Here is a 15,363-nt window from a genome sequence, read left to right on the forward strand (position 1 = left end):
ATATAGTTGGCTGATTATTTATTGGAAGTATCAACCGACCGTTTTATATAAGCGTATGCTGTCTCCTAGGCGTAAGCTAGCAAGCTTAAGCAGTTAAACTGAACTGCTATTTTAAACTTAACTGCAAAGACGAACGTGTTAGTAAGGGTATTCTGTATGTTTCAGGGAAATGGGATCCCAGCAGGAACCATTGGTTCCTATTAACACGGTAACCGATAACTCAACTTAATAATTAAATAAGTTTGAGAACAGTACAGTATTATGCTATAAAGAACATAAACAAGCCATACAAATAAAATTTACTTTTTGCCAGCTTCCTAGTACATTTTTTCCTTTTTTTCTTTTTACACCATTTTATTTGGACATCTTGAAAAGGCTGCCAACAGATTTATGTGGTGAGTTTGAAATAACCAATCTGGACCATGTCCCAGACAAATGTGTGTAGTTTTTGACAGTAACTGTTTATTTCCTCCATCCGCTCTCTGGGAAAAGCTCGTCAAATGTGACAGTATGTTTTGTCATGTCATCACTAGAAGTGTGGGTTTATGTTTACTGAACAGCTTCTCACCATTGGACCTGACATACTGTGCCAGATGACTAATTTGTATTGTTATTTCCATTATCTTTGGGATCTAAACATCAACAATAGCTGGTATTAGCTAACATTATGCCAGCTTATGTTAGGCTCGAGCGTCCTGAAAATCACACCTTGCCTCTGAAAAACAGTTTGGTTACATTCTCATTTTGCATGAGAGTTTATTCACTAAGCATCAGAGTCCAACGATGTTAGATACACTGGCAGATATAGAAGTGCTTTGCAGCAGAGAAGTTCAGAATATCCTCAATATCAGTGTCATCTAACAGAAGTGAGTTTTACTGGCTCATTGACTCATTTCGGACTCCTTTCACAAAGCCTCCTCCAGAGTAAATAGATGTATGCACCCAGCATATTGCTAACGTAAACGGCTACAGATGAACGTCAGCCAGAGCATTTTGAGTGGACTTAGGGGTAAAAATGTAAAATGCTGCATTTTTTTTTTTCTATTCCTGATTTATTGATAAGGGGTGATATTATTCAAAAATGTTAAAATATAGTGTGTAGAAAAATGTTTTTGTACAGAAATGCAAAGCAGCTGGCTATGGCTGTTATAGAGCAGTCTGAATGTAATGTTTCGCACTCTCTTGGCTGCCGTACACTGTAGCTAGGATTATACATTAGAATTAGGAGGGGTAAGAAATCAGAACTCAATTGACTGCAATCTACTGACATCTAGCGGTGGAATTTTACACACTGTACCTTTAAATGTAGGGATTGCATGTTCTCTCCTAGTACTCCAGCTTCCTCCACAGCCCAATAACTTAATCCAAAAAAACTGTCTGTCGGTATAAACGTGATTGTGAATGATTAACTTGCTCTAGTTGTTGATCCTGCAATAGGTAAACTGGAAAAAATAGCAGTGAAAATGTATGGATGGATAAAATTATAGGGGTGGTATGGTGGTGCAACGGTTAGCATGGTTAATTCATGGTGTCTGGTTCAAGTTCCAGAGTCTTTGTGTATGGAGTTGGTGATTTTAAATTTGTGATTAAACATCTTCATTGGGTATATTGTTATTTTAAACGTTAGTATCACTATCAGTCCAGAATATCACAGTCTCCACTCACAAATTGTTTTGTCCTTGATTGGCACATTGCAGCCACTGGTTTTTATAGTGTTCCCACAGATTTCTGTTTATTGTAAAAACTGTGATCCCTAACTTTGTTCTCAAACACCACGCTTGTGGCACATCATATAATTATGGCACCACACTACAGCTTTTTGTACTGGTGTTCTCTGGAGTGTAACTATGAACTCAAGGGACCATTTCAGAGCTTTGGTTATAACTTTGCCCCAGTTTACTACAAGTACTGAAGCAAATAAAATCAGTTTATTTACAGCAAGTGCAGTTAGTATATAAAGTATATAAAAACAAAACATTTTTATTAACAGGATCTAATCTAGTTACCCTAGAAAAACTTTGATGTTTAGAAGTTTTGCTTGGATCATGGGACATAGGAAACCTTTCTGTGGGAGATTTCCTTTTATAATCACATGACACAGTTTCTATGAGTGGAGCTGTCCTTTGTCTTTATGTAAGCAGCTTCTTTTCCTAAATAACAACACAAAGGACATTGTTCTGGCACTGCTCTGAATACGGCTTTATTGTCCAAGTGCCTTTTAGACCCAAACTTGTTTTCAGACTGGGTCAGCTAAGTAACAAATGAGGTTATTTAATCCCAAAATGATGTTTTGATGCATAGCTGGTCTTGAAAAAAAGACTAATGTTTAGTCCGTCATGTCTAAACAAGGAAATATGTTTTAATAAGTTTAGGTGTAGTTATTTATGGATCTGATAAAATATTGCAAAGGCTTTTTCCACTTCATTGTGTTGAAGGTATTAAATTCAATGCAATTAAATGTTAATAAAGTCACTGCAATAGTTAGTGTTCCTTTGCTCATTAACTTTTGAATACAGTTTAATCTTATGTATTTATTTAAAGATGGGGAAACTGCTATGTATTTATTGCAGTATGTTTTAGAGCTGTGGCTGATACTACTTATCCCACAGAACAGTGTCCTCCTCATACAGTACAAACTGTTGACAAAAAGTGTATAATGCAAACACTGCACTACCCCAACTAGTTTCTTTCCTGCTTTGCTTTGCTTTTATTCCACTCTCTTTGCATGTACTAACACTGAGATGTTGAATATGTTAAAACCTAACTTTATTTGTTTCTTCCGCTATACTGAATGTTCCCTTTTCCTTTGACAAAGCTAACTGATTTCATGTGGATGATAAAAGTGATTGTAAATGTGATCAGCAGCCCACAAAAGCAATGAGCATACTAGACCAATATATTACAGGTTGATGAGTTGAGAGTTACTATTTCCCAAGAAGTAAGGAGGTACAATCTATTTTTGTATTTCCTCATACTTTGAAAAGTCAGGAATCGAGAAGTGACCTGTAAATATTTACTACACAGTAGGTAATGAAAATATGCATGGCTATACACATTGTGGTGTTAATCAGTGAGAAGAATAACACATCAGTTTACATGAAATTTAAGATAAACAATGATCATTATAAATACCATTAATAATTGTTTTTTAAAAACGCACTGTACAATGCCATACAAAATACAGTAAGTTCTCCTCTGTAATTCAGTGAAAGACTATAAGATATGTAAAGCCTTAATAAGGTGTAAAGTATAAACAGTGTTATCTCCTTCAGGTTTAATAGTTCATGTCACAGCTTGTTTTGTGATACTTCTTACCAGTCATGAGCAAACTTAGTCTTTTGTTTCTTCCCATGAGGCTGAAACAGTTTACTGATTGTGTTGAAGCCTTTCGTCTGCTCTCTGTACTTCTCTATATCTTCTGCTTTCAAATTCTGCTTCATACCCAGAAGTGCTCTGACCTCAGCCGGAGCACCTTTGCCCAGGTAGTAAAAGGCCTTTTTGCCATCATTGTCTCTTTCGTTTACATTGGCTCTGTATCTTTGCACAAGCAGAACCATGACCTCAGTGTGCCCATGTATGGCAGCGATGTGCAAAGGCGTGTAGCCTCCATGTGCTTTGGTGTTGACGTTTACATGGATGCCACGTTTCTTGGGGATGTCCATGAGTTTGCGTATCATTTCGCTGCTGCCGTCCTTAGCAGCCCAGTGAAGTGCTGTGAACCCTGACATGAAGTCTTTCCTCTGGGCTAAGCCAGTGTCCTGCAGCAGCAAAGCATATATATGTCCCCACATCCCAGCTGCACACTTCACCAACCACTCATGAGCCAGTCGCTCCAAAGGCACAGACTCTGAGTACTTGGCATCATCTGCTTGTCTTGTGGACTTGTTTGGCGGCCTCACCTCTGGTAAAACTCGTGGGTGTGTGTCATCTGTGTGTGTGACCATCTTACTTTGGATTTCTCTGGATATACCCTTGCAAGCGGAAAAGTTTGCGTTTGAAGTTGGTGCTGGTCGTGTAGAAACTTTAGCACTCGAATTAATTGGTTTGTCTAAAGTTATCTGCTGATGCACTCGGGAGTGTGATCCGTCCAGTGCTGCTGCACAGTCTCTCCCTGGAGATTTCACAGCTATGACAGCGAACACAGCTCCAGATTTCCCCGCTCTGCTCGCCTGATCTCCGGAGATATTCAGGATCTTAACAGTGGTCGTATCCTCGATACTCACGTTTCCAGATAACACACTCTTTTTCTGCATTTCCCACAGGGACATGTGTTTTACATCGGTGTTAGAACTGGGATTAAAGTTTGAGGCGTCGCCTACGTTATTGTTTTCTATATCTGAGTCAGTCCTGGCTGGCTCGGCTCGGTCTGGAGATGTGCAGGAAAAACTCGTGTTTTGGCTGGAGAAGCTCTCATCCATCTGCAGTTTCAGCGACACATCCTGTGCCGCCTCTTTAATAAAGTCCTGGTACCTTTTCTTCACGACCACAAACTTCACCTCGTCGATCTGTTTGACCACAGCGACGCTGTTCACCAGCTTCTTGAAAAGCTCTCTATTGTGCTGCTTTTCCGCGGGATCGCTGCAGTTGATGCTTCGTCTGAAATAGTTTAGCAGCTCCGAGTTCTTTACTTTGCCTCCATGCTCTAGTAAAAAGGACAAAATGGACTCTTGGGTCAGATCCATGTTGTCCCGGCGGCGCAAAAATATGAAAAGATATAGCGGATGATTGTAGAGCCCAAAGGATAATCCCGCACTGCCTGCTCCCCTCTCTGCTGTCCTGCACCAACCTGCTGCTTCCGGCGCCTCTCCAAATAAATCCACCCGTATGTTATTGCGGCCCTCCCAGTTAAAAAGACTGTGTGCAGGGCTGACCCTCCCGTGATCAGTGGATTCATATAAAAGCTTAAATCTTCTGTATTTTGTCTTTATCAGCGTAGTATTTATTTACGTAGTACATGAGTACACGAGTTTAGCTTAATTTAAGATGTGTTTGTATGTATATGTGTGCGTGTGTATGTATATATATATATATATATACGAGGTTACACTTACATACCACAGATATATTCAATTTCTCAAATATGTCATCATTGAGAGCTTATAAATTAAATTACATTGAAAAACGAAATTGATAAATACACGAGAACTGGAAATAAACACATTAAAAGCTGTCTGCATGTTGTAGCTGTTCACGGACGCCTATTTAAACTATTTTGCATTTTTTACACGGTTAGTTTTTCCTTTAATCATATATTTTCTCTGCAAAATTACATTTTCGACCATGGTTATCAAATAAATATTTAAGTAGCATTAAATAGAAAAAGTAACGTGAACAGGTATTAAATGCATAAATATTTCCACGGTCCTACTGTGTCGTTCATTTTCTTTATAGGCTCTGTACTCTGCTGTAACCCCACAGAAATTTCATAATCACAATACAGTTATATCTTCGTATATAAAAACACTTTCTGGGCCAGATATTACTATTTAGTGTCACTTTGTGTAAATATATAAACCTCGACAATTACGTGGTACAGGTTTTCAAGTCAGAAAACTGGATGAATATTGGAAAGCGGCAGAAAAAACTCCCTCTAATAAATAAATTGAACAATTTTCATTTCTATTGAAAATAATTACAAATAATAGTTAAAAAGTGCTCCCATTGTGAACCAGGTTGTTGAGGTTTTCCGTGCAAACCCAGTCAAAGCCGTTAATATCGTAATTTCGCGTAAAATCTCATCAAAAGCAACTATCTCGGTGTAGTTTAGTATATTTCGAGCTGCTGTAATATCATCCTCCAGCACCGAGGGGGTGTTGCCTTCAAGTAGCCATATTGAGAGCAGTGTGAGTCTGTGTGTGATGTGGATGGAGTGCAGGTCGTGCTGAACACTCATAATTCCTGCACACAGCCACTTGTGACGATGGCGGCCAGCGAGGTGGATGCTTTTGCGGTAAGTACGACGGTGGGCTGTCTGCGGGCCTGCAGCGGTGACGAGCGGTTTTTAGAAGCATTGAGCTAGCAAACGGTTTCTTACATTCGTGTGTAAATAAGAGCAAGGTGATGTGTGCGGGGATTGCAGCAGGAGGGCTGCGGTGATGAGGAAAGCTCGTTATGTGTAATGAATCGCGATGAAGATGGTTGATTCAGCGGAGAAATGCTTCTTCGCTCCGCTTTGAGGAGCTGGTCCTCGGAGACGTGCGGAAAGCGCGCACTTCAGCATCCAGGCGCGCTGTCTCGTACGAAACAGCACGGCGCCCTGCTGTGTGTCAGTACTTTCCTGTTCACCGTGTCAGCACCTCTGACAGGTGTGCACTGGTGCTGAATTAACAGCACGAAAGGAGCATGTGGTTGAAGACCAGGCCAGCAATGACTGAGAGACTGAGTTAAGAGGATAAACATAAGTAGTAGTAAGTGGTAGCTACCAGCTCATCAACCGTCAGCATCATATTGCTCAGCAAAAACATGTCAGCATGTTTCAGCCAGACATGTAATTCATGGTAATGACATGCGTTAATTAAATCCTATCATGGCTCACCTCACATACCTGGAATTTAGTTTCCTGTCTACTTTGTAAAGGATGGAAGAGTTCAAGTTAATGTAGTGTTTGTGTTTGTGGAGGGGAGCGAGGGGGGTACCAGGGCAGCCAGCAGCTTGGATATCCTCCCATCCTGTGAAATAACATCCACATAAAGAGCTCTTTGTGTGGGTGGGTGTGTGTGTGAGAGAGAGAGATGTGAGGGAGAAGCAGAGGATTGTTGTGTTGAACACATCCTGGTGCTCATGTTGAGCCTTTTTGCAAGATGCCAGGCTCCCAGGGTGAATCTGGTATTGGAGGAACAGTCTCTCACTGCCAACTTACCAGGCCATAGCATCATTCATCCTACTGCATATAGTTTGGGCTACGATATACAAACTCGCAATACCCAAAGCTCAAGCTGAGTGAGTTTATCAGCTTGAGTCTCTGGCTACATATATTAGGTTCACTGATATAAGTTACTTATAAGCGCCAGTTTTAAAAATAATTCATCAAACAAATATTTGTTGATGATTTAAATGTTCAATAATAATAATATCTTTATTTTTGTACCTGAAGGCTGAGGGAGGCTGTACCAAAGTTTAGCTGCTATAACGTCTAAAGTGTGCTGCAAAACAGTCCCAGGGAGTTTGGTATATACAGAGCAGCTTGTGTATGTCGTTTTTTTTTATGTGTAATTAATTCATTTTTACTATGAATACCGAATTACACTTGAAGCCAATGAAATCATGAAAAAACACACTAATCTACTCCATTTCATAACACACGAAGCACATGATACATTTAATGTGACATCAGTGCTAACTGGGATTTGGTTCACTATTTGGATAGTTCCTTTTTATAGATTGGACTGTTCAGTGTGTTAATTGGAAGAGGGAGAGAGGGAGAGAGAGAGATGACCTCATTTGCAAAAGATGCTTTTAAGCCTAAGAGCAGAGTGTGTGTGGATGGGATGTGACAGATGGACCTTTTAAGCTCACCATTCCAGTCACTGTTTTATTTTGTTGGATATTTACTAGCATAGGATGAATATGGTTTTGTTTTCATTGTAATTTCTCAGAATGAAGAGAAGCGAACTCTGGAGCTCAGTGGTCATGTGGGGTTTGACAGCCTTCCAGATCAGCTGGTCAGCAAAGTATCTGCACAGGGATTCTGCTTCAACATCCTCTGTGTGGGTATGTCTGAACCCAGGAGGAGCTTCAAACTTTGTCCTGTAACCATAACAAGAGTTCATTTGAAATTCACATGCACTCATTCTGCTTCATCTGTAATTTTCGCTCTTTGTTTTTCTGTCTGTTTTTAAGGTGAGACCGGGATCGGCAAGTCCACGTTGATGAACACTCTTTTCAATACAACATTTGAAAATGAGGAAGCCAGCCACTATGGGCAAATGGTGGAGCTGCGCCCGCACACGTATGAACTGCGGGAGAGCAATGTCAACCTCAAGCTGACTGTTGTACACACTGTAGGGTTTGGAGACCAGATCAACAAAGAACAGAGGTACAGGTTGCTGATGGATGTGATGATGGACTTTTAGTTAAAATGACTGCTATCCAGACTGAGCTTTTTTTTCTTTTTCTTTTTTTTAAAGAGGAAGAAACAGTTTAGAAATCAAAGAAAACCTTTGAAAATTCACAGAGGTTACACTATAAACCTGATAGATCAGTGCCAACCCTGAATCACTTTGCCATTTTTCTCTGATGCTGACACAATTTCCGATTGTAAAATCGAGAGCCAGCTCTGCCCCGCTGCTGGCATTTAAATTGGAGAAGAAGAAAGGGAACGGGGGAGTGACTGATAGAGCAAATGTGGTTTCAATAGCTGTTTTAGTGCTCCATCAGCAGGAAGTGTACGCATCTAACACGCTTGGCTGTGTACAGAGTTTTTACCATGGTTACCGATATGTCTGTTGAACAACATGAAGTTGAATGTTCATGCATGTAATGTTTTTTTTTACTGCAGCTACAAACCCATTCTTGAGTATATCGATGCCCAGTTTGAGAAGTTTCTTGAAGAGGAGCTAAAAATAAAGCGCTCCCTGTTTAACTACCACGACACGAGGATCCACATCTGCCTGTATTTCATCGCCCCCAACGGACATTCTCTGAAGTCCCTCGATCTCGTCACGATGAAGAAACTGGACAGCAAGGTGAAAGGAGAACCAAGCTCTGTGTATTTCAGCAGTTATTACTGAGTCCATGACTTATCTTCTGGTTATCTTCAGGTGAACATCATCCCCGTGATTGCGAAGGCAGACACTGTGTCCAGGAATGAGCTAGAAAAGTTAAAGATCAAGGTTATGAGTGAGCTGGTCAGCAATGGAGTCCAGATATATCAGTTTCCCACAGAGGATGAGGCTGTTGCAGAGATCAACTCCTCCATGAATGTGAGTCCTAAAAACAGATGAACATAAAAACATGTGCACCGTGGATTTGGTACCTAATGCTTTTTTAATGCTTATTTGTAGTCATCAGTTAATCTGCATGCTTGCTCTCTCTTCTTTAAGCTAACTAATATTATGCTGATAATCACATGTAAGGATAATCAACTTTGTCATGCCATTTGAAAATAGGTGTTCATTGGTGAAGAAACAGTATTTTTAGAAATGTTATATAATGCATAATGGCATATTAGGATCCTGGATATGACGCAGCATTATTAATAGCTCCATATTCCAAGATTATCAGTACTCTTTGTCACAGACTCTTCTGCCGTTTGCTGTGGTTGGAAGCGTAGACGACGTGAAAGTAGGAAATAAGATGGTGAAAGGAAGGCTGTACCCCTGGGGATCTGTGGAGGGTGAGTCTGTTGAAATGGTTTGGCAGTCATCATGAGGGAGCTGTTTAGTCAGATGCCTGCTGCTCAACTCCAGTTTTTATTTATTTATTTATTTTAGGTATAAACATGATGGATTTTATGAGCAATTAAAAGACCAGTTTTTCTTTTCAGTGGAAAACGAAAAGCATTGTGATTTTGTGAAGCTGAGGGAGATGGTGCTGCGTGTGAACATGGAGGATCTCCGGGAGCAAACGCACGCTCGTCACTATGAGCTGTACCGTCGCTGCAAGCTGGAAGAGATGGGCTTCAAGGACACAGGCACTGACAGCCAGTCGTTCAGGTGAAATTAGGGAAAGCAGTGATGCAAATGCATCTGGGCAATTTACTTTATCAAAAAAAAAAAAAAACAAAACAAAACTCTAGCTTTCTTATGAGGTTAAAAATGTGCAAATAACTTATTCATAAACAGCACATTAAAGTCAATGTTTTAAGGAGATTTAGATAAAGAATGTGACATGAAAACTATAAATCCCTCTGTATCACAGTTAAAATGTTTTATAATTTGGTGTGTCTTGTTTTCTAATTTTGAATGTTGAGTTAAAATATTGCTTGTTTATTATTATTTATTACTATTGCAGAGCATTTTTCTGGATGAGTTCTGTTAGCTGTAGTTAACATTACAGCGTTTGCTCTACAGATTTTATGGCTCAACGAAGTGTGAAGTTATAGGGCAGTAAAGTGAGCATATTATTGACTTTACCCTGATCTCCAGCCTGCAGCAGACGTACGAAGCCAAGAGGAAGGAATTTCTTGTGGAGCTGCAGCGCAAAGAAGAAGAAATGAGACAGATGTTTGTCAACAAAGTGAAGGAGACAGAAGCTGAGCTGAAAGAGAAAGAAAAAGAGGTGAGGATTAACAAAGTCATAAAAGAACTCCTGTGTGATCATATCTGATATTTGGCTTGTATGACATTGCTCTGTATATACATTATCATCACCCGTAGCTTCATGAGAGGTTTGAGCAGCTCAAGCGTATGCACCAAGAAGAAAAGAAGAATCTGGAGGAGAAAAGACGAGAGCTGGAGGAGGAGATGAATGCCTTCAATAGGAGGAAGGTTGCAGCAGAGACACTGATGGGACAGGCACTCCAAGGTTGCTCACAGCAGCCATTCAAAAAGGACAAAGACAAGAAGAAGTAAGTTAATGTGTTTGCATTTACCTTGTGCTGGTTGCTTCATTCACACACTTATTGTCAGCAGAACTGTTAATACAGTCAATGAGTAATACCATGAGATCAAGCTATTTATGGATAACCATTGTCAATCTACATTATATTCACTGACCTTCCATATCATGGAGGTCAGTCTTTGTGGTGTTTTTTGGAAAGGGGGGAGCAGTAGAACGTGATTAACGAGATAGTGTTATCTTCCCGGAGGCCATGTTGGCTCAGAAAAGGATACGGGGACAGATTCAGACTGACACTGTGTGCCCAGACACTGTAGGAAGGGTCACAGCTTGGATGACACAGCCTGATGCTTATGTCTCTGCAGGCTGACCTGCCAGACTGTATCTCGGGCAGGGACAGTTCTGTTTACATTGGACTGGTCTCACCGATGCTCACGCCATGCAGAGCACAGATGATACTCATACATCCCGCAAAGAGCTGTAATCATGATGTTGCGTATGCTTTAAATGCAGCTTGATCCTGGCATCAGCCTTGTAAAACACAGCACACCGAAGCTGTCTTAATAGTGAGTAAAATAGAAAAATGAAAAGAACTGAGTGAGCAGAGTTTCTTGGAAACATTTACTATTAATGGTAAGGGCTTCAGTATTCCAGACAGTAAAATTTTATGAGGCGTTTAGCCAGTATAATTACATGTGAGGTGGATGAAGAGATTTCAGGTATTTTAATGTTTTAATAATTTTTCCTGCTATTCTTATAACGCTGTTTTGAAAAAGCAATAAATGCATTTTTATGCATTTCAAAATTAACAGCTTTGTACACTAAGCATATACACAAAGGGATTTATAAAATAATCCTTTAAATTTGTCATATGAAAGATGAGGAAATGTTTGTAAAAATCTTACTGTAGACAAGAGTGAGCTGAAGCTTTAAGGTAAGATTGCAAGTGGAGAGTATTTAAAGTCACTGTCTAACCAAAAAGTCTGGTTGTTGTTGTTTTTTTAAATACACTCACTGAGCACTTCATTAGGTACACATTGCTAGTACCAGCTTGATCTCCCTTTTTACTTCAAAAAACCATCTTAATTTGTCATGGTACAGATTCAACAAGGTGTTAGAAACATTCCTCAGAGGTTCCTCAGGTCCATATTGACATACTAGCGTCACCCAGCTCCCGCAGATTTGTCAGCTACAGTGGTCCCTCGCTATAACGCGGTTCACCTTTCACGGCCTCGCTGTTTCGCAGATTTTTTTTTCCGTGCAATTTTGCATGCTTTTTTTTATATTTTAATTTAAATTTTTTACAGCACATTGAGTTCTGTGTCCTGATTGGCTGTAGATTATTGTCAATCAATCTCTTCCGTGTCGTGTTTCCTGTACACTACAGAATGCGTTTAGCTTGTCAAATTTACATAAATCTTCGATCGTTAGCAGCGTGACTGTGCTGTACTGTATGTTTGGAAGTTTTCTCTCCAACAAACACAACAATGTCGACAAAACGTTTTGCACTGTCAAAGGCACCTGCGGTAGCACCCAAAAGGCAGAGGAAGATGCTAACCATCGCACAAAAAGTTGCACTTCTGGACATGCTAAAGGAAGGTAGAAGTTACTGTATTTTTCGGATTATAAGGCGCATTAACCAAAACAAAACAGTCAGATAAGTCAAACTTTACTCAACTCATTCTTCTTGCTTCCTCCACTTCCGTATGATTGAATTACACTGAATTGAATTGATTCTGTTAAATTCTCTCACAGCTGCTCTATTCTGTTCTGTTCTGGACCTGAAATTAGGGTTTGATCTTTGGTTTCATTCTATAATACTGGACTTATTTTTCTACAAAGGTTTGAACTGTGAGAATGTTTAAACAAGAGAGGAAAGTGTGAAAATGTTCATGCCTGTCTCAGAGAAGTGAATAAAGTGAGTAGTGAGGTGTTTTACAGCCTTAAAACATCTATAATATTTGTAAATAATAAAGTTGGCTACTTCACGCATTTCACCTATCGCAGGTTATTTTTAGAACGTAACTCCTGCGATAAATGAGGGGCCACTGTATACATCCACAATGTGGATTTCCCATTCCACTACATCCCCATTGTGCTCTATTGGATTGAGACCTGGTGACTATGGAGGCCATAGTACTGGGGTTTTGTACTTACTAACTCATTGTCATGTTCAAGAAATCAGTTATCCTGCTAAAAAGAGCCATCAGATGATGGGTACTCTCGTCATACAGAGATAGTCATGGTCAGCAACCATATTCAGTTAGGCTGTGGTGTTTAAATAATGCCTAGATAAGAAGAGTCCTAAATTGTGGTAAGAAAATATCCCCCACACCACCAGCAGCCTTCATTCTGATTATGCCATCCAAATTTTGCAGCACAAATCAAGATTCATCACACCAGGCAACATTTTCCATTTCCTATTGTCCAATTTTGGGTTATTTTGCAATAATGAGCAGCTGAACAGGTGTACCTAATAATGTGGCTGGTGAGTGTGTATAGCCATTGTTGGTGTATAAAGCGTTAAGCTGTCAGTGTTTTCCTGTTGGACTTGAACTCAGAGACAGTAGAAACCTCAGACTTGTCACACAGCTAAATGTATCTCTGGGATATTTGTTAGTAAATGTGATTTAAATGTTAAACTGTCAGTAATGGGAATTGAGCTGCCAGCATATTTCAACACAAACACTCTTGCGTTCCAATTCATTCACTATTTACTTTTGATTCCTGCCATATTTCAGATCCTTCATCCTTTTTTTTTCTTTTGCTATATTTTGTCATATTTCTTTTCCCCTTTCAGTTGATTTATGGATCAAACATCAGTGGAAACCAGGAATGTTTGTGCCATCAGCATGGGAAAAACGATCTAACGGATGAGAAAGGGAGCCTTGTTCAGTGTATTTAAGTTTCATATGCTGATTGTGCTAAACACATAATAATAAATGAATGGACGTTTTTCATAACATGTAACTTGTGTAGTTTTATGTTCTTGACAAGAATGTATGTTCATCTTCAGTTGTAAATTTAAGTCTCTGGTTCTCAATGAGACACTAACAGAACTTTATATTAAAAAATGAATATTGAATAATCTTTTTACGTATATATGAATACATTTATTCACAAGATGCTTTGTAACGTATATGAATATACTGATCTTTTTTAATTGTTGTTTTTCTCAGGTGATATCTTTCAATTGCCTAAGCAGTGTTCTGTGCAGCGTTATGAAGAACATGATTAAATTTACTGAGAGTGAATCTGAAAATGAACACAATTTCTTTGTCTTCATTTACATTTAAATAAAGAGAGATGATGGGAAACAGAATAGCGCATCAGTTTGTGTGTCACCTGAACCCATTTCCATCGGAATGCCTCAGTGCTTTGGGACTTCCATCGCATGAGCCCTTTGGTTGACTCAAAGCATTTCATATTGTAGCTGTTGTGTCGTGCCATACCCAAAACACATCTGATGATTTTGATTTATTTAACAGTGTTGCTTGTTTTATTTTTATATCAATCAGTGGCAGCAGCAGGAAACCCAGCAACATGATTTATTTTTAATCAACATGTGCAGTGTTGTTGAATTTGTCACATGACCTTTACTGACTGATGCTTGTTTGGATAAATGATGATGTGGTTTTTCTTTCCTCTCATAGCTTCTTTAGTCTCCCATCTGCGTGCTCCCTAACCTCAGGAAGGAATTTGAATTAGAAGACTTTCTACCACGTCTAAAGATCACAGACTAACAACTCAAGTTTATTATTTTTACATTGTTAAAATAAAAGTTTTGCTGAACTGTCACTTGAAGTGAGTCAAAGTCTTCCATGTCTACTAAACAATGCTCTTTTTAAACAGCGATCTGTAGCATGGTCTCTGCATGGCTCCTAAACTGCAAGTATTAAAATATCTCCAATACCAAAATTTCCAATTTTTTTGTACTAAATGTGCTACTTTCGTCTGTTATGTTATGCTTGTTGTTTCTGATAAATGACAAGTTACACTGTGAAATATATACTATAAACTGACATGATTATTGCTGTTAAAGGTACTGATTGTGAATCATTATGATTTAGAAGCACTTTAAAACAGTTGTAGTAAATATGCTTTCCTTATTTATATCCAATTATAAATGGTACCCTGTACTACTAACTTGTCAGCTCTTTGTTGTGTTTGATTGATATATATATATATATATATATATATATATATATATATATATATATATATATATATATATATATATATATATATATATATATGAAAGAGAGAGAGAGATATTTTAAACTGTATATAAATTCAGGATTAGATATAAATTCAGGATTAGACCTCTTTATGTCATAAGATCTATATACTGGGTCTGTGTAGACCTGCTTGGCAGATTTTTAAATCCTAATGTAATAAAGAGTTACTTTATTGAAAAATAAACTGTGTATTCTCTATATTTACTTTGATTTTTAGACAGAAAAGACCAAAGGAGTGATGGAAAATGCAGGTTCCTTCCAGATTGTTCCAGAAACTTGCCAGTGGCCCTCAACATAGTATGGTTGTTTTTTTTGTGTGTGTGTTCCTTAAACTAACATCTGGACCATGGAAACACTTAAAAACATGAATTTGAGAGGAAAGTTGTGTGCGTGTGTCTTTTTTTTTTTAAATAGTTTTCTATGATTTCGACACCCTTTTAAAAATGTAATATATTTTACTACCCACTAAAGACATTACTGTGTAAATGTTGATATAATTTGTATATCTGTATTTATTTATTAATGAATTTAAAAAAATAATCCAATATAATTTATATACCAAAGGAGGCAACTTTATTACGCAATTTTGGGTCGTATCCCACCTTCTGACGTGCGATTGGCCCTAATG

The 15,363-nt window shown here is 38.7% G+C and overlaps 2 protein-coding genes across 3 annotated transcripts; one reads left to right on the forward strand and one right to left on the reverse strand.

Annotated features, from left to right (window-relative positions):
- Positions 1 to 3,179: 3,179 nt before the first annotated feature.
- Positions 3,180 to 4,773, reverse strand: sowahab (sosondowah ankyrin repeat domain family member Ab). The gene has a single exon (XM_035910710.2). The coding sequence runs from the start codon at positions 4,680 to 4,682 to the stop codon at positions 3,312 to 3,314; it is 1,371 nt and encodes a 456-aa protein (XP_035766603.2). The 5' UTR covers positions 4,683 to 4,773; the 3' UTR covers positions 3,180 to 3,311.
- A 1,039-nt stretch (positions 4,774 to 5,812) lies between these two features.
- On the forward strand, positions 5,813 to 14,645 carry LOC102790029 (septin-8-A-like). Of its 2 annotated transcripts, none has more exons than XM_087849070.1 (10): positions 5,813 to 5,950; positions 7,596 to 7,710; positions 7,840 to 8,035; positions 8,498 to 8,684; positions 8,760 to 8,921; positions 9,238 to 9,334; positions 9,485 to 9,653; positions 10,086 to 10,218; positions 10,317 to 10,507; positions 14,151 to 14,645. In XM_087849070.1, exons 1-10 carry the CDS (start codon positions 5,921 to 5,923, stop codon positions 14,203 to 14,205), a joined length of 1,335 nt encoding a protein of 444 aa, XP_087705196.1. In that variant the 5' UTR covers positions 5,813 to 5,920; the 3' UTR covers positions 14,206 to 14,645. The 2 variants fall into 2 exon arrangements, with proteins under 2 accessions (XP_087705196.1, XP_006781598.1); XM_006781535.3 differs by lacking the exon at positions 14,151 to 14,645 and adding an exon at positions 13,298 to 13,819.
- The last annotated feature ends 718 nt before the right edge of the window (positions 14,646 to 15,363 follow it).

The sequence above is a fragment of the Neolamprologus brichardi genome, chromosome 2, assembly GCF_056152115.1.
Source record: "Neolamprologus brichardi isolate AB-2024 chromosome 2, ASM5615211v1, whole genome shotgun sequence".
NCBI classification, from domain to species: Eukaryota; Metazoa; Chordata; class Actinopteri; order Cichliformes; family Cichlidae; genus Neolamprologus; species Neolamprologus brichardi.

Excerpts from the sequence above, each read along its gene's own strand:
- sowahab (XM_035910710.2), bottom strand. The coding sequence starts at position 4,682 with ATGGATCTGACCCAAGAGTCCATTTTGTCCTTTTTACTAGAGCATGGA.
- LOC102790029 (XM_087849070.1), top strand. The coding sequence starts at position 5,921 with ATGGCGGCCAGCGAGGTGGATGCTTTTGCG. Across the intron at positions 9,335-9,484 it reads CCCCTGGGGATCTGTGGAGG|TGGAAAACGAAAAGCATTGT; the intron begins GTGAGTCTGTTG and ends TTTTCTTTTCAG. Across the intron at positions 9,654-10,085 it reads ACTGACAGCCAGTCGTTCAG|CCTGCAGCAGACGTACGAAG; the intron begins GTGAAATTAGGG and ends CCTGATCTCCAG.